Source organism: Engystomops pustulosus, chromosome 9 (assembly GCF_040894005.1).
Source record: "Engystomops pustulosus chromosome 9, aEngPut4.maternal, whole genome shotgun sequence".
Classification (NCBI taxonomy): Eukaryota; Metazoa; Chordata; class Amphibia; order Anura; family Leptodactylidae; genus Engystomops; species Engystomops pustulosus.
This window is the reverse complement of record NC_092419.1, coordinates 5,340,977-5,362,110: the sequence shown is the minus strand read 5'-3', so window position 1 is coordinate 5,362,110 and position 21,134 is coordinate 5,340,977. Positions and strand designations below refer to the sequence as shown.

The 21,134-nt window shown below is 46.2% G+C and overlaps 1 protein-coding gene across 1 annotated transcript; it reads right to left on the bottom strand.

Moving 5' to 3' along the window:
• Window positions 1–774: 774 nt before the first annotated feature.
• On the bottom strand, window positions 775–19,662 carry LOC140076737 (potassium channel subfamily K member 1-like). The gene is made up of 4 exons (XM_072123397.1): window positions 19,183–19,662; window positions 15,719–16,035; window positions 2,894–3,289; window positions 775–1,996 (listed from the first exon to the last, which is right to left on the bottom strand). The coding sequence occupies exons 2-4, from the start codon at window positions 16,023–16,025 to the stop codon at window positions 1,773–1,775; spliced, it is 927 nt and encodes a 308-aa protein (XP_071979498.1). The 5' UTR covers window positions 16,026–16,035; window positions 19,183–19,662; the 3' UTR covers window positions 775–1,772.
• Window positions 19,663–21,134: the final 1,472 nt, after the last annotated feature.

Here is a 21,134-nt window from a genome sequence, read left to right as displayed (position 1 = left end):
GGTAAGTATATGTGTACGGGGGCAGTGGAGCAAAATGTTGCATCAGTTATAGGTTGCACTCTAGCACCTCCACAGGAGAAATGAAGTATTACAACTTCAAACACCGGGCCGGGTCCTCCAGAATGAGACGAGCTTCCCCTAGCCCTTCCCTCTCTGGCTCATAGTTCTGGCTCTTGGATAAGGACCCTTCACTTTACTTAAGAATTCTCAAATCAAGTATTTGAAGAAATAACAAGACTAAATTGAGATTACCCCCCCCCCCCCTCCGATTCCACCATCAATGCGCTACTACATACAATGTGACATTGGGCCAATAATACACTAAAACACCAAAACACATAATAACAATAATCGTTTTTGGGACCTCCGATGTATCTTTGGGTTATTCCTCTGCTTTTTCTGCACTAAAGGATAATTTTGCATAAAACTTGCAAACATGGTTCTGGATGGAGATACAGAAGAAGAAGTAAGAGGCAGAACCTAGTCCCTGGTCTGCCATTAATCACACTTTGGATCCCTGTGCTATTCAAGGACTTGTATGATGGTAAATATATGGATTCCCTACCACCGCAGGTTATGGCCTGGTGATATGGAGGGATTCTACCACCGCAGGTTATGGCCTGGTGATATGGAGGGATTCTACCAGAGCAGGTTATGGCCTGGTGATATGGAGGGATTCTACCACCGCAGGTTATGGCCTGGTGATATGGAGGGATTCTACCACCACAGGTTATGGCCTGGTGATATGGAGGGATTCTACCAGAGCAGGTTATGGCTTGGTGATATGGAGGGATTCTACCACCGCAGGTTATGGCCTGGTGATATGGAGGGATTCTACCACCGCAGGTTATGGCCTGGTGATATGGAGGGATTCTACCAGAGCAGGTTATGGCCTGGTGATATGGAGGGATTCTACCACTTCTACCCGGGAATAGATAAGAGCAACATATTCCATCACAAATGGAAGTTATATGGAGGTACAAGACCATAAAAACTTCCATATTATAAGTTCTTATGCCTTAAAGGGGATGCCTGGTGGTACAAAATACATGGCTCCTTTCTCCCAGCTCCTCTCCTATACAGCTTAGCTACAATACCGGCAAAACCAGGGGTGGCGCTGTTTTTGGAAGAGAGCAGCCATGTTTTTCAACCTCCGGACAACCCCTTTAATGCTTGTATAGAGTCATAATCTGCGGCCATATACATGAGATGAAAATCGCCTGCTGCTAGCTCCCAGCCAACTAGGGGTTTTCCGATGTTTCGGGGGGAAAAAAAGAGATTGGGAATGTTGAATTTTACGCACCCCATCCATTGTAATATCTGGAAGCTGCTGACTGCTCACACTTGGGTGAATGTGTGTGCAAGTGTATAGAGAAGTTGTGAGGAATAGCTGTCCCATAAAGAATGTGCCATAGAACCATAGATGTGTTATATCCCACCAATGGCTTCCTGGCAGATTGTTGGGAATAGTGTAATATATATATATACTATTATTACTTCAGTCAAGGCACATAGAAACATCTGGGATACTTTATAACATTCAGGTTGGGGATAAAATACAATTGGTAATAAGTTGCGGTCAGTCTAATGCACATTTCCCTCTGACATTCTTAATGTAAACCTATTATAATGACTTATGGTTAAGCAGTGGTCACACTTCTCCTTCCATGGAAGAGTCCGGAAGGCCGTCATGTGATACAGAAGAGATTTCTCATCAGGTTGTATCCTTACAATCTGCAGCGTTCTGTAGGCGCTGAACGGGTGGCTCGGGGTTATCGGTTGATGGATGAGTAGCTGGGCTGGGTCTCTGTAGTGAGCGGTCTTTTAGGTTCTTTGTTGCTCAGAGTAGAGTTTGTGGTCTCCAGGATGGGTTCCTGATCTTCGTGGTCATGGAGGTGAGGGAGGTAGAAGAGGTCGGTGAGTCCGTGGAGATCTGCGGCTTTGTGGAATGTCTGGAGGACGAGCAGCATGGCCATAAGACCAAGTAAGAGGTAGACTGTGGGAGACAAGAAGAGATTACATAAGATATAAGATTTTAGATGAATGGACAATCCAAGACGAAGTATAACCCAGGATAAGAGGAAAAGACGAAAGGTTTATTGGCACATTGGATAGTAAAGTCCTATCTCCGATGTTCTCTAGATGTTTGCCATGAGGCCCATAACACAATGTAGAGCAGATGGAAGATCTTGTTAAAATTAGACTATAGGACCACAAGTTTAGTATCTCGAGTAATAATAGAGTCTATTCTTTCCATTGCACAATCCAAATCTTCCGGTTAGTCCGGATGCTTGAGGTATACACCATCATCTAAGCAACAATGTAACCAGCCTCTGCTTAATCAGAGAAGGTCAAGATAAACTGAGCAAGAACAAAGAAGAAAGAGAACAATACTTATCACAAAAGATAAGACCAACCCAAAACACAAGGTTTTTTTTACTGATAATGTGACCTAAAACCCCCCTCCCCACCCCGAGGGGGAAATGTAAGACCACCATTGTCTCTGGGCTGTAGGACTATTATAGCTCCTACAAGTCTGGAATCAGTTCCTACATCTGGTACTAGGATGAAGAGTCTTGGGGAATGGAGGATGCATCCCCTCTGCAGCTCCAGGACCTTTGGAGGACCTTCAAAAGTCTTGAAATGGCTCTTGTGTAAATGTGTATTAAGAGCAGGAACAGATGTACAAGGATTTCATGGGTGAAGACCCATATGCCCCGTAGAAGGCTTGAGCCCCCGGCCACCTCCCAAACCATCTATATAATAATCCACTACTGTCCAACGGAGGCTCCATATTATAAAGCGGATAGAAAATCTATACTTTATATATAAACATGTAATAGAAAGAAGAAAGTAACATTATATCCAATGGACCCCCGGGCCCGATACTTACAAGCCACAGATACTTTGTACAGCTGTCGGAGCCACTGGTTGTTCTGTTCTCCAGGAACGTAGTCACCGAGGCCAATGGTGCAAAGTGAGATAAAGCAGAAGTAAAACGCATCCAAGAAAGTCCAAGAACTCTCTATAGAGCTGAATATGGCGGACGGCACCACCAGGAACAGAACCAGCACCGCCAAACTCAAGATAACAAAATGGACCCTGGTGACCTTCTTGCGGTCGAAGCCTTTGTGGAGTTGGAAGAAGCGGATGGGCCGGTGGGTGAAGGTAGCCATAAGGCGCTGGACAGCCGCACTGAGGACCAGCATGGTGAATGGGACGCCAACCAGAGCGTAGAAGATACAGAACGCCTTCCCAGAGTCCGTGAGCGGGGTGGTATATCCATAACCTAAAATACAGAAACCAATCGTCAGTCTATATACTCAGCCATCAGCATTTTATAAATGTGTCTCACGCTACATCTCATACATTGTGGGCTCAGCACAAGAAGTTCAAAGGTCAAGCAACTATTGGGGTCATCGGAGGAAAGGGGGGGCTTTGGCTTACAGAGATGGGCCCTCCCTTACCCTTTCTCTTGATTCGAGATATCTTGATATGAATAAGGTCATGTGACCTGCAAAGTCCAAAGAGTAACGATTCATCGTCTCACCGAACTCTTCAAGATATGTTGAGCCAAGAGGTAGGGAGAGACACATCTGTATGTACAGACTTGCATTGTAGAGGCTTCTCTTACTTTTACTCACAGTTTGTTTTTTATTTTTGGCTCGTCAGCAGGTTCCTGGCTCATCTTATGATCAGTTTCCTTATTGAAACTGTAACACTGGCGCTTTCTTCTTACTGTGTGCAGAACTGATAGGGACCTGTGACCTCCTCAGAGACAAGAACTGCTGAGAACCGCGGAGATAGAGGTCTGCATTACGCAAGGGTCACCTTTACCCACAAAGCTGCTGAGATCCATCACCTTGAGGCCAATTTTAAGAAAATGGATGTCATACTGAAGGCCACATTGACACCTGATATCTGCCCCTTGGGGTATATTGGTGTGAAGTTCATCAGTCTCCTGGAGATTCAGAGCTACTTGTCATCATCTTTGGTCTGTACCAGGAGCAGGACTGACTTGTCAGACTGGTGGGACTAGTAAGCGGCAGACGGGGGGTATTCATAGGGGGCAGTGATCAGCCCATGCCCATAATGTATGACAACTCACATCCACTGCAATCCTGGGGAATCAGCACTACAAAACCTGCTCCCATTAATGGCCCCGTCAACTTTTTGACTCTTTTTGAAGTGAATGATAAGACCCAATATGAAAGCCCCTTACGGTAGACACTTCCATTGTCTAGTGTTATATTATACCTCAAGGGCGTTGTACAAAAAAACCTAAAAAAAAACCCATATGGCCATTAATCTACCTACACATGACGGAACAGAGCAGAAAAACGTCCGGTCCGGTCACTGGGTCCGGTCCTGTCCGGTCAAGTGGCTCATTGCACATGTCAATGGAGCAGCGCACATAGGGGGCAGATGTATCCAGGGTGGAGGAATTCTTTTAGTCAATGTTGCTAAAGTTTGCATTGCTACATTTAACAAAAGTCACAAATTTGGTGCACCTTGAAGTTTAACACCTAAAAAATTTTATTTGACTCTTAACTTCAGCTCATATCTCTGATAACCAAGCACTGAATGCATAGGGGGTCACAGGTTTACCGAATAAAACCCCACTTGTTGCAAGAGGATGTGTAAATGAGTAAAATAAGGCATATTCACCGGCCCTGTGCAGTCTGTTCCAGCGCTGCACTCCCTGTTCCCTCTATTTCTCATTCTGTCCTTACTGTGGTCGCAATGGGCCATTCACATCATCATCAGTGACATCAGTGCTTGTGTCCATGTGAATGATGAGGCCAACAATTGGTCGCATGTGATCACATGAACCTTTATGACATCAGAGGGACTGGCACAGCAGTGCTGGAACAGAGGGACAGGCGTAGCAGAGTATCTCCCCGTTTAATCACAGTCAATAGATGGTCAAGGGACACAATTGTACATATTTATGCCTTCAGTGTCCTGCAAAGTCCGACATATTTCACTGGTCTATTCGGAATCAATAAGAAAATTGGGATATTTGACATAATATACAACAACATAGAGGTATAGTCCAATAAAAAGCAGTGCCTATAGGTCCCTAATACAAAGCTTAAAGGACATCTACAACCAGGATGAAGGATTGTATGCAAATGAGCCTGAGGGGCTCCAAGCTCGGGCTCATTTGCATACAGTCTTTCACCCTGGTGGTAGATGCCCTTTAAGTATCCATAGACCACTTAATGTTCAGAGTTTGGGTCAGGAGGCCCATAGGGGGGGCGTCTAGCTGTGAAGTGTGTAATATGGACGGTTGCACATGTATCTAAACATCGTATCTAAGCTTTCTCACACATGGCAAATCAAAAAGTGGTTCTAATCGCTTTTAGAGCCTTAAACCAATTCCGCCCCCCCCCCTATGTCCCAGTTCACACAAACCCCTCTGTGATCCGCGCCTAATCTCACAAGTTTCCAATTCCTGACGACTTTCCAGTAATGAAATAAAAGGTTTAGTCCAAAGCTGTAAACACAGAAAGTCTTGTTCTAGCAGAACCGCGTCCTCCGGACCTGACGCACATGAAGGCCTGGGACCCGGTCACTTCTATTATACCTTAATTATCCAATTAGATGATGTTTTGAGGGTTAATGATCCTCCTGCTGCTGCTGAGCATTTATGTAATGGGGGGGTGGGGGTGGGGGGATTAGTACAGGGGGGGGGGGGATCTGTGACATAGATACGAGGACATCGATGAAGAACTCGGGTCATTCCCGAATCATGTGACAATATACAACGTAACAATATAGACAAGTATAGAAGCTCGCGGTGCTCCTGATGTGTTGGGGCTTCTCCACCATCTAATGGTCTTCACTGCCTCCCAACTTTTACCCAATGGGTGTTGAGGATGGAAGGATCGGGCTGTAAGGTCTGTACCGCTTGATTATTTCGGGCTCTCATTTCATCTGGATGGCAGAAGTTGGGAAAGAAGGATGGAGAAGTTGTGTTTCAGCATTCAGCTCATTTGTTCTATAAGGGGTTTATCACTACAGCAAATAATCGATATTGTGTGTAATTATAGTTTGTACAATTTTCCAATATACATTCTGCATCAGATATTCGCAGGTTTCTAGATCTCTGCTTGCTGTCATTCTATAGGAAGCTTCACTGTTTACTTCCTGTGGATACAAAACAATCCCTGGTCATGTGATGTCACACAGGTGCGCGGCTCGTTATATCCCTGGTCATGTGATGTCACACAGGTGCGCGGCTCGTTATATCCCTGGTCATGTGATGTCACACAGGTGCACGGCTCGTTATATCCCTGGTCATGTGATGTCACACAGGTGAACGGCTCGTTATATCCCTGGTCATGTGATGTCACGCAGGTGCACGGCTCGTTATATCCCTGGTCATGTGATGTCACACAGGTGCGCGGCTCGTTATATCCCTGGTCATGTGATGTCACGCAGGTGCACGGCTCGTTATATATCCCTGGTCATGTGATGTCACACAGGTGCACGGCTCGTTATATCCCTGGTCATGTGATGTCACACAGGTGCATGGCTCGTTATATCCCTGGTCATGTGATGTCACACAGGTGCACGGCTCGTTATATCCCTGGTCATGTGATGTCACACAGGTGCGCGGCTCGTTATATCCCTGGTCATGTGATGTCACGCAGGTGCACGGCTCGTTATATATCCCTGGTCATGTGATGTCACACAGGTGCACGGCTCGTTATATTCCTGGTCATGTGATGTCACACAGGTGCGCGGCTCGTTATATCCCTGGTCATGTGATGTCACGCAGGTGCACGGCTCGTTATATATCCCTGGTCATGTGATGTCACACAGGTGCGCGGCTCGTTATATCCCTGGTCATGTGATGTCACGCAGGTGCACGGCTCGTTATATCCCTGGTCATGTGATGTCACACAGGTACACGGCTCGTTATATATCCCTGGTCATGTGATGTCACACAGGTGCGCGGCTCGTTATATCCCTGGTCATGTGATGTCACGCAGGTGCACGGCTCGTTATATCCCTGGTCATGTGATGTCACACAGGTGCACGGCTCCTTATATCCCTGGTCATGTGATGTCACACAGGTGCACGGCTCGTTATACATCCCTGGTCATGTGATGTCACACAGGTGCACGGCTCGTTATATCCCTGGTCATGTGATGTCACACAGGTACACGGCTCGTTATATATCCCTGGTCATGTGATGTCACACAGGTGCGCGGCTCGTTATATCCCTGGTCATGTGATGTCACACAGGTGCGCGGCTCGTTATATCCCTGGTCATGTGATGTCACACAGGTGCATGGCTCGTTATATCCCTGGTCATGTGATGTCACACAGGTGCACCGCTGGTTATGTCCCTGGTCATGTGATGTCACACAGGTGCACAGCTCGATATATATCCCTGGTCATGTGATGTCACACAGGTGCACGGCTCGTTATATCCCTGGTCATGTGATGTCACACAGGTACACGGCTCGTTATATATCTCTGGTCATGTGATGTCACACAGGTGCGCGGCTCGTTATATCCCTGGTCATGTGATGTCACACAGGTGCGCGGCTCGTTATATCCCTGGTCATGTGATGTCACGCAGGTGCACGGCTCGTTATATCCCTGGTCATGTGATGTCACGCAGGTGCATGGCTCGTTATATCCCTGGTCATGTGATGTCACACAGGTGCACAGCTCGATATATCCCTGGTCATGTGATGTCACACAGGTGCACAGCTCGATATATCCCTGGTCATGTGATGTCACACAGGTGCACAGCTCGATATATCCCTGGTCATGTGATGTCACACAGGTGCACAGCTCGATATATCCCTGGTCATGTGATGTCACACAGGTGCACAGCTCGATATATCCCTGGTCATGTGATGTCACACAGGTGCACAGCTCGATATATCCAAGGTCATGTGATGTCACACAGGTGCACGGTTCGTTATAGCACAGACCCATGCACCACTGTGAAATCACATAACCAGATCTATAATGAGCCATGTACCTGTGTGACATCAAATGACCTTGGATATATCGAGCTGTGCACCTGTGTGACATCACATGAAGGGAAGAAATATCTTGAACTGCAGGGGCCATTGTCTACAATTAGGTGGGGGCTTGTTTTTTTTCTGGCTCAAACACTTTGGAGGGATCCAGGCTGTGTATGGAAGTAAGATGGAAGCCTCATTGACTGGGAATGAGAAGCGAGCACTGCAGATGTCATGTCACGGCTCAGCATGTATGGCGGCTATTTCATTCTCTTTCCCTCGGGTCATGGCGCAGACCGGAGGCTACGGACGTACAGTATTATGTGCACGGCAAACAGGCAGCGGTGAGGCCGCCCATCACAAATATTATTCCAGGGAGTCACCAGACAGAGGTCTGTAATAAAGCTACAAGTAGTAATGATATCTCCAATACTATAGAAAGGGAAACGCCATTGTCTTAAAGGGGTTTTCCCACAAACAAAAGTTAGGTCCCATCCATGTGATAGTCCTGAGACCCCCAATGATCGCGAAAACGAGGGGTCCAATGGGGTTCCACATACCTCTGTCAGACCCCTCGTCACTCCGTCAGACTATTGGAGCAAACGGCCGCGCATGACCGTTCTGCTCCAATTATCTCTATGGAGCTGACGGAAATTGCTGAGCGCAGCGCTCACTGATCTCCATTAGCTCCATAGAGATTAATGGACCAGAACGGTCCTATGTGGCCGTCTGCTCCATTACTCTGAGGACCGACAAAGGGGTCCGACGGACTCCTCATTCTCATGATCGGTGGGGGTCTCAGCACTAACTTTTGTTCATGGGAATCTACATGGAAAAGCTGGAATAGGTTGAACTATTACCCCTGCACCCTCTATAGCGAGGCCCCTGGAATCAGCTACTATAATGATAATGAGGAGTTTGTGGAGGTGGAGCAGGGGGTCACATTGTCCTGAAGTTTTCTACCATATAAGTTGTTTTATGACAGCAGAACATCTTTAAATGGATCTTCTAGGAGACACAAGGGTGAAGCGGGTTAGGTTTTAACCCATGCCCCCCTTTACCCACTGGTGCCATATCTGTAGTATGTAGTATGCGGCACCATAGGCCCAGTGTGATCCAGTGACCCGCATTATTTGCCTCTGACCTGATGATTTAGTAGGTTTGGGGTCGTTAGTTTAGTGTCCACCCAAAAGGTCACAATGTTCCCCAGTTTATCTTGTTCACTTCCTGGGTTATTATAATAATCCAAACTGAGAACAAAACCCCCATTGACTGTAATTGCTTTATGACCTTGTATACACTGATATCTACGTGTATTGTATATTTGCTAACCAGAAACAGGAAAAAGCCGGATGTTTATCGGATAATAATTTTATAACCTTGTGGATTTCTTACAGGATTTGCTCTCTTGTTGGATTTTCCGTTGTTTATGTGACGCCTGATCTCTGGCTCCTCCGTGCACCAGGGGACGTCCTGCTTTATACAGTAATTATTGCACTATTTCTATTTATTTCTATTTATTGCTATTTTTTTTTACTTGTTTATGATATCATGAAGGGAACCTGTCAGGGCTTTGGGGACACTAAACCACCCACTGGTCCTTATGGTGGTTTAGTGTCACAAAATGCCTTTGACCCATCGGACCCTTGGTGCTTCCTGCGCAGTAATGCACTGAGGCTGGAGCAGTACCCCGCGGCTTCACTGGGCAATCGCTGTACCCATAGCACATGCGCAGTGACACCGGTGTGGGGTACCGGGATGTGGTCCACCGGCTTCCCTGTGTGAATGCGCTGGCGGGGACCAGCAGAACAAGGTATATATAAAGGGTTAATTATTGCTACAGGGTGACTTCAGGGGGACACCAAACCACCATTGCATGAGGACCTGTGGGAGGCTCAGTGTCCCAAACCACCCTGACTTCTCCTCTTCAAGGGTGCAGGAACACACAGGGGGTTATTTACTAAGGTTACCATCAGGTTACCAGAATTTTACCGTTTTGCGCCAATTTTCCCTGAATTGCCCCGGGCAATTGGATTGTGGCGCATCGGCGCTGGCATGCACGCAACAGAAATCGGGGGGGCGTGGCCGTAAGAAAACCCGACGGATTCGGAAAAAACACCGTATTTTTTTAGTGTCGCTTGGCACGCTCTTACCTGCACCCATGATAGCTTGGTGAACTTCAGTGAACTCCGACGGACTTCAGTGCAGCAGCGACACCTAGTGGACATCGGGCGCAATATCTTAGTGAATCGCCGGAAGACCCGAATCCTCCACAGAGAACGCACAGTTGGATAGCGAATGGACCGGGTAAGTAAATATGCCCCACAGTGACTGCTGAACAGGGGTGTAATGTTATGCTATTGCAGAAATCATGGGGGGCCCAAAAGGCGTCCCTCTCCTATACAAAGAGTATAATACACTGACAGCTTCTTATTGCTACCATAAATATTTACTAAGGGTCGCGCACTGCGACCCTGTGCATGTTCTTCATGGCTAAAATGACTTGCACAGGTATTAGAAGTGTCTGCGCTGGGACTGTGGTGCTGCTGCGCTGCTTCCATGCGACACATATTGGGGGACGTGCTGTCGGAAGGTCCTACTGATTCAGACTGAGAGCAGGATTGAACTTTCAAATTGTGTCGCACGCCCTATGTTAAAGATGCACCACAAAAAAGATGGTGAACTCCGGTGACCTGAGCCGGGAAGCGGCACATTCATGATTTCTGGTGCACAATCTTAGTGACTCCCCGCACAGCGCATTATACATGGATAATGCATTTTCTGTGAACTCGAGTGACTTTGTAAGTGAATGTGCCCCATTATCTGGTAAGTCATGCATCTATCTGCCAGCGCTGGGGCCATGGTCATGAGCAGCCGGGGCTGTACACACTTGGAGTCATTTTGCACATATATGAGCATAGGATGAATGACTTTTTCCCTCCGGACAAACATAAACTTTGTGGTTGAACTTTTCTCCTTTTACAGTAAAAACCAGCGTATTCAGCCATCAGCTACTGTAGCTTTTACAGTACAAGGGTGAATCTAGAACCTGACAAACCGCCTCCTTGTAGAGACACAACTACTGCGTGAGCACAATAGGAAAGCACAGAGGAGACAGAAAGCGAATGTACTGGGGAAATGATCATAGATAAAGTCGTTGGGAAATCACCTGCTTCCTCCTCGGTCATGTACAAAGACGATAGAATATGTTTAACTTTAACTGATTATAGCCCTTCTGTCTGCTTTCAATCTGTGGTTTAGGACCTGTAGAGGACCTTCAAAGGTCCTGAAATGGCTCTTGTTTACATGTGTATTGAGCGCAGGAACAGATGTACCAGGATCTCATGGGTGAAGGTCCTTCTCAGTATAACATTTGGGGGGTGGCCTTGGGCCCCGGGCTACTTCCCAAACCACCTATATCCCATATAATCCACTACTGTATGTGGTTTATGGATAGATATGAGCTAGATAAAAGATAGACCATATAAAATTTTAAATTTTTTACTTGCTCAACCCCTGCCAAATGCGCTCCAGTTACAGCTCCGGAATCAAGGTTTTCACTTCTCTAAACCACAGAATGAGCTATATATATACACTCACCGGCCACTTTATTAGGTCCACCTGTCCAACTGCTCGTTAACACTTAATTTCTAATCAGCCAATCACATGGCGGCACTCAGTGCATTTAGGCATGTAGACATGGTCAAGACAATCTCCTGCAGTTCACACCGAGCATCAGTATGGGGAAGAAAGGTGATTTGTGGCCTTTGAACGTGGCATGGTTGTTGGTGCCAGAAGGGCTGGTCTGAGTATTTCAGAAACTGCTGATCTACTGGGATTTTCACGCACAACCATCTCTAGGGTTTACAGAGAATGGTCCGAAAAAGAAAAAACATCCAGTGAGCGGCAGTTCTGTGGGCGGAAATGCCTTGTTGGTGCCAGAGGTCAGAGGAGAATGGGCAGACTGGTTCGAGCTGATAGAAAGGCAACAGTGACTCAAATTGCCACCCGTTACAACCAAGGTAGGCAGAAGAGCATCTCTGACCGCACAGTACGTCCAACTCTGAGGCAGATGGGCTACAGCAGCAGAAGACCACACCGGGTGCCACTCCTTTCAGCTAAGAACAGGAAACTGAGGCTACAATTTGCACAAGCTCATCGAAATTGGACAGTAGAAAATTGGAAAAACGTGGTGGAACGGGAGATTCGCATCATGGATGTGCAGCCGACAAATCTGCGGCAACTGTGTGATGCCATCATGTCAATATGGAGCAAAATCTCTGAGGAGCTTCCAGCACCTTGTTGTATCTATGCCACGAAGAATTGAGGCAGTTCTGAAGGCAAAAGGGGGTCCAACCCGTTACTAGCATGGTGCACCTAATAAAGTGGCCGGTGAGTGTATATATATATATATGTGTGTGTAGGTATTTGATAACCGTCTATACTGTATGTAAACAAGGAACATCTTGTAGATCACATGGATTTATCGTGAACCGCATTGACCCGGCTGTTAGTACGGAACGAGCTGCTGATCCAGGATCGGGCGCGGAGCCAAAATACACAGATAGTAAATGTGGGTCCCCACAATGGAGGGTGCACAGTCAAGGCTTTCTGTGCTGCGTTTCCAATGACGCTGAAATCTGAGATCCAGACGAGCGGAGGGACCTGCACTCTGTGAACAGTTTGTTTCATTGTGATCGACTCAGTAGTAAAGGTCCCTCTACTAAATACCCGCCTGAGGAACACACCACAAGGACAAGGGGTTTCCTGAAAATCAGGGAGGAACTGGTGTCTTTAAATGATACAAGAAGGACACGTGGGAACTTTTGTACGGTGTCAGCCAGTTGCTCATTTCATTGACAGCTATTCCTTCTGATTACAGCCATGCACATGCATGCTCCGCTCTATAGTAAAGCAGATACTTTGTATAGGGGGTTTTTTTGTATCGGGTTCCGCCAGATGTTAGATGATTCAAAACAGGTTTTAGTTTTGGTACAATGACCCCAAGATAAGCGGCCAAAGAAGTTTCCGGCATCCGCTTATCTCTCAAGACGCATATTTGCCAATTTACCCAAAAACTGGAGGTAAAATCAGCTTATGATATTACTGTTCTTATTTTTAGAAAGATTTAATCTAATAAACTAACTAACCCGATAAGACATTCTGTAACGGGAAAGGACTGACCTCATAAACTTGTTATTCTCACTGTGAAAGGTGTAAGCGTCGCTCAGGCCGGATTAATACAGAATTACAGCTCCGATCCAATGGGGGTCATCTGCACTGATGGCTTGTTGTGTTCATTGCAATTTCTTACAATCTTCATAGAGTTATTCCCTTTCTATGCATATTAGTTACTGTAAGGGGACATCCACCCCCAGGCAACTCCACTGCTCCATTTCCAGTATAGATCTGACTTACTAACATACCGTGCACTGTGCTGGTAATGCAGAAATCAGTAGATTAGCACCAAACCCCTTTATATATGGAAATACTCCGAAAATGTTACTATGCTCCTAAAGAACATCTAACACCAGGATGAGGATCATAAACCAAGCACTGACTTACTGGTGTGCGCCCCCTCTGGCAGGATCTGCTCTACTTTAATAATAATAATAATTCTTTATTTATATAGCGCACACACTTTGAGCTTCATATGCCTTGTTTTTAGGAAAAAAAAGCTTTAAAAATAATGCAAATTATGCCTGAAGATCTCTTGGCTACATTAACATCTCAGGCTCATTTGCATAATTTTAAACACTTTTAAAAAAAACAAACAAACCTGGGAATAAGAAGCTAAAAGAAGAGCAGATCCCGCCTGCACACCAGGATGTCAGTGTGCTGGGTTTATAATCCTTCATCCTGATGGTAGATGTGCTTTAAGGGAAATCTATCATCAGGAATCTCCTTACTGAAGTAGGTCCCGTGGTAGATTCCTCGTGGCTGCATCACCCCTAAACTGTATTTTATATTCTGTTATAGATAACTTTTTTAGGACAATGGCTGTATACTAGGGAATTTAAAAAAAACAGCCATGAGGGATCTACAATGGGATCTCCTTGAGTAAGTAGATCCGTGGTGGTGAGTTTCCTTTAAAGGAGACACAGGAGTCATGTTAATGTCATTCCCATATTGCACATTGCTCTACATATAGAGTAATGTCTTATCAATAGCTGATAACTCCTGGGATTGTGGAATTTATCAGTACTGATCGATAAGCTCTCTCCCATGACTTATTAATATGCATGTAACCGGGTGTCAGAAGGTTCCTGATTAGGACCAGGACTATTGTAATATCAGCCGCCGTGTAGTCGTGTAACGCTCAGCTGGTACATGTGTACACACCGTGATGTTTGCACAAAGATCTAGACATTTTTCAGCACCCGGAGGGATATACAATGGATTATGGAGACTGATATATTTTGTGTGTTTGCTTATATTTGCCGAGTGTAACCGGAGCGCAGGAGTTACTGCACATGTGACTCCTCTGTGACAGGGAAAAACTTCTCCATCCAAGTGCTATCAACTATCCCGGATCAGGGAAATCCACCGAGATATTTACATCTCAACATTTGCCCTATGTATACCTAGAAAAGATTTAGATTTATTATAAAAGACACAGATTTCTTGCAGTGCTAATAGTCTGCACCTACTGGGGCTCATTTACTAAGGATCCCAACGTCGCACTTCCGTCGGGTTTCCCGAATATTTCCGTTTTGTGCGGAATTGCCCCGGGTTTTTGGCGCACGCGATCGGATTGTGGAGCATCGCCGCCAGCTTTCTCGCGACAGAAATCGGGGGACGGGGTCGTCGGACAACCTGACGGATTCGGAAAAAACACGGAATTTAAAAAACGATTTGTGTCGCAGGATCAAGCACTCACATGCACCGGGAAGAAGAAGGTGAACTCCAGCCGACCTGAGCGGGGAAGCGACGGATGCAGGATATCGGACGCACGATCTTAGTGAATCGCGCCGGACCCGGGTAAGTAAATGTGCCCCACTAAAGCAAACAAACCCTTGTAGGCTCTTGAGAGGTCGCTGACCATTGCATAAACGTGAGACTTTCTCCCCGGAATTAATTGTAATGATCGGTACAATGCAATTCATTACATACAAACCATAACGACCCATTTATAGTATTCACCATTAAAGGGAACCTACCACCACGGATATACCTGTAAAGGTATCTATAGGACATGAGGATAGACCTTTTAAGGGCAATATTTCACTAACTTTTAATTCCCTAATATGTAAATTTTGTAAAGAGGCTACTGGGGCGTGGAGTAGGCGGAGCTGAGGCTACATGGCGAGGCTATTCCACGCCCTAGTAGCCTCTTTGACCTTCCAAACAGATGTCTTCAGCGCGCAGCTCCTCGTAGCTGTGCACCCTTGTCCACGAAAGCTGCCGCCGGCGCATGCGCAGAACAGCCTGCTGTGCAGACGGCAGCTTTTGCGGACAAGGGTGCACAGCTACAAGGAGCTGCGCGCTGAAGACATCTGTTAGGAAGGTCAAAGAGGATACTAGGGCGTGGAATAGCCTCGCCATGTAGCCTCAGCTCCGGCTACTCCACGCCCCAGTAGCCTCTTTACAAAATGTACATATTAGGGAATTAAAAGTTAGTAAAATATTGCCCTTAAAAGGTCTATCCTCATGTCCTATAGATACCTTTATAGGTACATCCGTGGTGATAAGTTCCCTTTAACCACATCGGAAACCGTAGTACTCACCAACAGTGGTCAACAACGTGCTGGAGAAGAAGAGCGAGGAAGCAAAGTCCCAACTGCTTTCATTAGACGCATTGTACAAGACCGAGACGCCAAATTTGTTGGCATTGATCACTTTTTCTAAGAGGGCCTCGAGACGGGACTCGTTGACGCATGGACTGTTTTGGAGAAAGGCTTGCTTCAGCTCCTTCAGTTCCTGCCGTAAATTTTCTTCATAAGGAGCTTCAATAGAGGAGACGACCAAAGCCCCCAGGAGGAGATAGACCAAATAGCCGATTAATAGTAACGTAAGCACCAGCCAGGACTTCATGGCAGAAGGACTGGAAAAACAAGGAGAGAGAATTGGGTTTAGATGACATCTTTAGGTGGACATTGAGGTGAGGCTATGCTTGGTAACCTGTAGATCCCATGGGTTGGACACAGTAACAGATGTTGGAAAGTGATATTCCAACTACGGAAACCCAGAACCATAAGATGTTGACTGGTCTTACCGTAAATTTCAGCATTAGTCCATATTAATTTACTACATATATGCAGGGGTGGACTGGCCCACTAGAGTACCAGAAGAACCTCTGGTGGGTCCAGTATTGAGCCCAGGAGGTAGACCGCTCTTAATGTCTTTATCTAGACTGGTAGGACCATGGTTGTAGGAAAATAGTTGCCTATGGTGATGATTACATGGCTGTTACTCTAATCTATTCACCAGCCTAGGGTTAGACCTCTCCCGCAGGGGTTACATCAGAAGAATGAGCTAATTATGCACTTAATTAGCAAGTCACCGGTGAAAAAAGTCAATTATGGAAGAATGTCACACCGGGTTACTAAGGGACTGATATGTAATGAGTCCATGACTCCTAATCCGCATCTAGGTGTGATCTCTACATGCAAATATCTGCATCATGTTTCCGGTTATAATGGACGAATCATGTCGTCAGTCAGGTCCTTCATTAGACCAGGGGTTCCTGAAGGACCTCATTGACTCTTAAAGGGGTTTTTCAGTTTCAGCTAAGGTGTCTTTTGTTTTGCTGGTAATAACAGAACTGCTTGTTGTGTGTTATTTCCATTCAGATTCTATGACAAAGACAAACTAATGGAGCCTGTGACATGGATGTAAATACAGCTGTTCTTTACAGGATACAAGACCAGAGGAAATTAAGCTCAGCAGCAGCTAAATGGCGAAATAATTACCAATATAGAAATGTATGCTTTACTAAAACCCATATTAAACATACTGGAAAGGATCAACTACGTGTCACCCCTTCATCCTCATAGACTGTAAGCTCTTGTGTCCCCCCACATCCTCATAGACTGTAAGCTCTTGTGTCACTCCCCTCATCCTCATAGACTGTAAGCTCTTGTGTCCCCCCCCTCATCCTCATAGACTGTAAGCTCTTGTGTCCCCCTTCATCCTCATAGACTGTAAGCTCTTGTGTCACCTCCTCATCCACATAGACTATAAGCTCTTGTATCCCCCTCATCCTCATAGACTGTAAGCTCTTGTGTCATCCCCTCATCCTCATAGACTGTAAGCTCTTGTGTCTCCCCTCATCCTCATAGACTGTAAGCTCTTGTGTCCCCCTCATCCTCATAGACTGTAAGCTCTTGTGTCAACCCCTCATCCTCATAGACTGTAAGCTCTTGTGTCACCCCCTCATCCTCATAGACTGTAAGCTCTTGTGTCCTCCCTCATCCTCATAGACTGTAAGCTCTTGTGTCACCCTCATCCTCAGACTGTAAGCTCTTGTGTCACCCCCTCATCCTCATAGACTGTAAGCTCTTGTGTCCCCCCTCATACTCAAAGACTGTTAGCTCTTGTGTCACCCCTTCATCCTCATAGAGTGTAAGCTCTTGTGTCCTCCCCTCATCCTCATAGACTGTAAGCTCTTGTGTCCTCCTCATCCTAATCGACTGTAAGCTCTTGTGTCCCCCCTCATCCTCATAGACTATAAGCTCTTGTGTCACCCCCTCATCCTCATAGACTGTAAGCTCTTGTGTCACCCCTCATCCTCATAGACTGTAAGCTCTTGTGTCACCCCCCTCATCCTCATGGACTGTAAGCTCTTGTGTCACCCCCTCATCCTCATAGACTGTAAGCTCTTGTGTCACCCCTCATCCTCATAGACTGTAAGCTCTTGTGTCGCCCCTCATCCTCACACTGTAAGCTCTTGTGTCGCCCCTCATCCTCATAGACTGTAAGCTCTTGTGTCGCCCCTCATCCTCAGACTGTAAGCTCTTGTGATCAGGGCCCTACCTCCTATTGTTCCATATGACTGCTTGTACTCTGTAATGCAATATTATATTTGTATATGTCCCTATGAGTTGTAAAGCTACAGAATATGTTGTTGCTATAGAAATAAAGATTATTATTACTATAAAATGTCGGCACTGATCCTATAACATGATGTTGTCTTTTTTCCTTTACACGGAAGTGGAAATTACTGGATGTTCAGGTCATAAACATGGGATGGGACAGTCGGGACTATTGCTGAGGATGGTTGTGAGTCAGGCAGTGTCAGACTGGACCTAAAAGAGACCTCATTTAGAACTTGTCATGGGTTTCTCTATAGGACATTTGGATCACTAACTTTTTTGTCTAATTGGACTTTAAGGACCCGATGGTATTGTAGGTTATGTTTTCCGTTCTCAGTAGTATACGGTATATACTCTTAAAAGGACATATTCAGGGCAGGAACACAATTCGTTGACCCAAAATTTGTGTATAAGATAAAGAGCATTTCTGGTGGTCTTCAGAACATGATAGAACGAGGGGGATCTAGGGGGTCTCTTTGTGTATGGAAACCACCAGACAACCTACTGACTTCTCATTCCTCATACATATTACACACCCCTGGTAAGGTAAGTGCTCGATGTGAAGGCGGTGGCTTAGCCTCTTATGAACAAAAGGACAGGACATGTTGCAATCCAAGAAGCTCAACCACCGAGTCACTGACCGGACCGTATGTCCCTGAAATCCTCAAGTCCCTTGGGACAGCCACGTGGCCATTTCCACTGCCCATTATCAATAACCCTAAATAGCTCATTACAGTTCCCCAAAATGTTCCTCCATTGATTCCCCTCGTGACTGGACTGTTTCATGGGGCTGAATCGATTGATATGTGATGCAAGGACTCCTCAAGGTTTTTCAAGGCTACATCTACAGAGACTCTACACAGTATTTGTTACTTTAGGGTCCCTGTGTTGAACATCTTTCTGGCAGATGAAAAAGACACAAAGTTTCCGTTTTCATTTACTTAATGTTAAACAGAATCATTTGCTTCTTATATGAAATCACAACTGATCTACACAACAAGATAAATTATCAGGAAACTTGTTATGACTATTATGACTTGTTATGTTATTACAGAGGGAGAATGTTTTCCCCAGAATTCTGATATAGAACAGGTAGAACATAAACACAAAAGATACATAGTACATTGTAGCACTTATAGTGTAAATCTCTCACTCACCTGTTGTCTCCGGTGCGTCTTCCTGGTCTCTCGGTGCCTTCTTTCGGCTAGGACTGTCTATACCCCTCTCACCCCTAACCTCACCAGGACTGAGCCCTTCTCGTCTCTACGTATACATAGTCATGTCTCAGTTTTTCCAGTCTCTGCCCTTCTCTGCTTCACTGAGCTCTCACATACAGTAACAAGTCTCTATGTGTATGAGGCTGTGGAGGTGTTTACAGGTTATCTAATACCCCCACTGTCTCTTAACCTCCCTCCCCCCTCTGTCTCTCTCCTATTCACTTAATTACCCTCCCCACCTCTGAGACACAAAAACTTTTACATGAGAGGAAAAGTCAGAACTTCCTGAGAGTGCAGGGAGGGAGGAGAGACATCAGAGAGAGGGTGGAGAGAGACCTATGTGTGTCTGTAGGAGGAGAGACATCAGCCACAGAGAGAGGGAGGAGAGAGACCTATGTGTGTCTGTAGGAGGAGAGACATCAGCCACAGAGAGAGGGAGGAGAGAGACCTATGTATGTCTATAGGAGGAGAGACATCAGCCACAGAGAGATGGAGGAGAGAGACCTATGTGTGTCTGTAGGAGGAGAGACATCAGCCACAGAGAGAGGGAGGAGAGAGACCTATGTGTGTCTGTAGGAGGAGAGACATCAGCCACAGAGAGAGGGAGGAGAGAGACCTATGTGTGTCTGTAGGAGGAGAGACATCAGCCACAGAGAGAGGGAGGAGAGAGACATATGTGTGTCTGTATGAGAAGAGACATCAGCCACAGAGAGAGGGAGGAGAGAGACCTATGTGTGTCTGTAGGAGGAGAGACATCAGCCACAGAGAGATGGAGGAGAGAGACCTATGTGTGTCTGTAGGAGGAGAGACATCAGCCACAGAGAGATGGAGGAGAGAGACCTATGTGTGTCTGTATGAGAAGAGACATCAGCCACAGAGAGAGGGAGGAGAGAGACCTATGTGTGTCTGTAGGAGGAGAGACATCAGCCACAGAGAGAGGGAGGAGAGAGACCTATGTGTGTCTGTAAGAGAAGAGACATCAGCCACAGAGAGAGGGAGGAGAGAGACCTATGTGTGTCTGTAGGAGGAGAGACATCAGCCACAGAGAGAGGGAGGAGAGAGACCTATGTGTGTCTGTAGGAGGAGAGACATCAGCCACAGAGAGAGGGAGGAGAGAGACCTATGTGTGTCTGTATGAGGAGAGAGCTTTCTGTACACAAGTCACTATGAGAACCGCATTTCACCACAATGTGTGGACACGACTTGTACTCCTTGATAGGACATCTATCGACAGATCAAAGTTTGTAAACCAAACATTCAGACATACTGGTGTGCACCCACTCTGGTACTGACATACTGGTGTGCACCCCCTCTGGTACTGACATACTGGTGTGCACCCCCTCTGGTACTGACATACTGGTGTGCACCCCCTCTGGTACTGACATACTGGTGTGCACCCCTTCTGGTACTGACATACTGGTGTGCACCCCCTCTGGCACTGACATACTGGTGTGCACCCCCTCTGGCACTGACATACTGGTGTGCACCCGCACTGGCACTGACATACTGGTGTGCACCCGCACTGGCACTGACATACTGGTGTGCACCCCCTCTGGCACTGACATACTGGTGTGCACCCGCTCTCTGGTACTGACATACTGGTGTGCACCCCCTCTGGCACTGACATACTGGTGTGCACTCGCTCTGGTACTGACATACTGGTGTGCCCCCTCTGGTACTGACATACCGGTGTGTGCCCTCTCTGGCAGGATCTGCTGTTATTTTAGCTTGTTATGCCCTTGTTTTTAAGAAAAAGGGGTTTTAAAAATTATGCAAATGAGCCTGAGGGGCTCCAGGCTTCATTAATTCCTATGGAGCTTGGAGCTCCTCAGGCTCATTTGCATAATTTAGCTCGTTAATCGGCTGAGGAATGTGATATTTGTTCATTAACA

Excerpts from the sequence above, each read along its gene's own strand:
- LOC140076737 (XM_072123397.1), bottom strand. The coding sequence starts at position 16,025 with ATGAAGTCCTGGCTGGTGCTTACGTTACTATTAATCGGCTATTTGGTC. Across the intron at positions 3,290-15,718 it reads CACGTTGTTGACCACTGTTG|GTTATGGATATACCACCCCG; the intron begins GTGAGTACTACG and ends TCTGTATTTTAG. Across the intron at positions 1,997-2,893 it reads GTACAAAGTATCTGTGGCTT|TCTACCTCTTACTTGGTCTT; the intron begins GTAAGTATCGGG and ends TGTCTCCCACAG.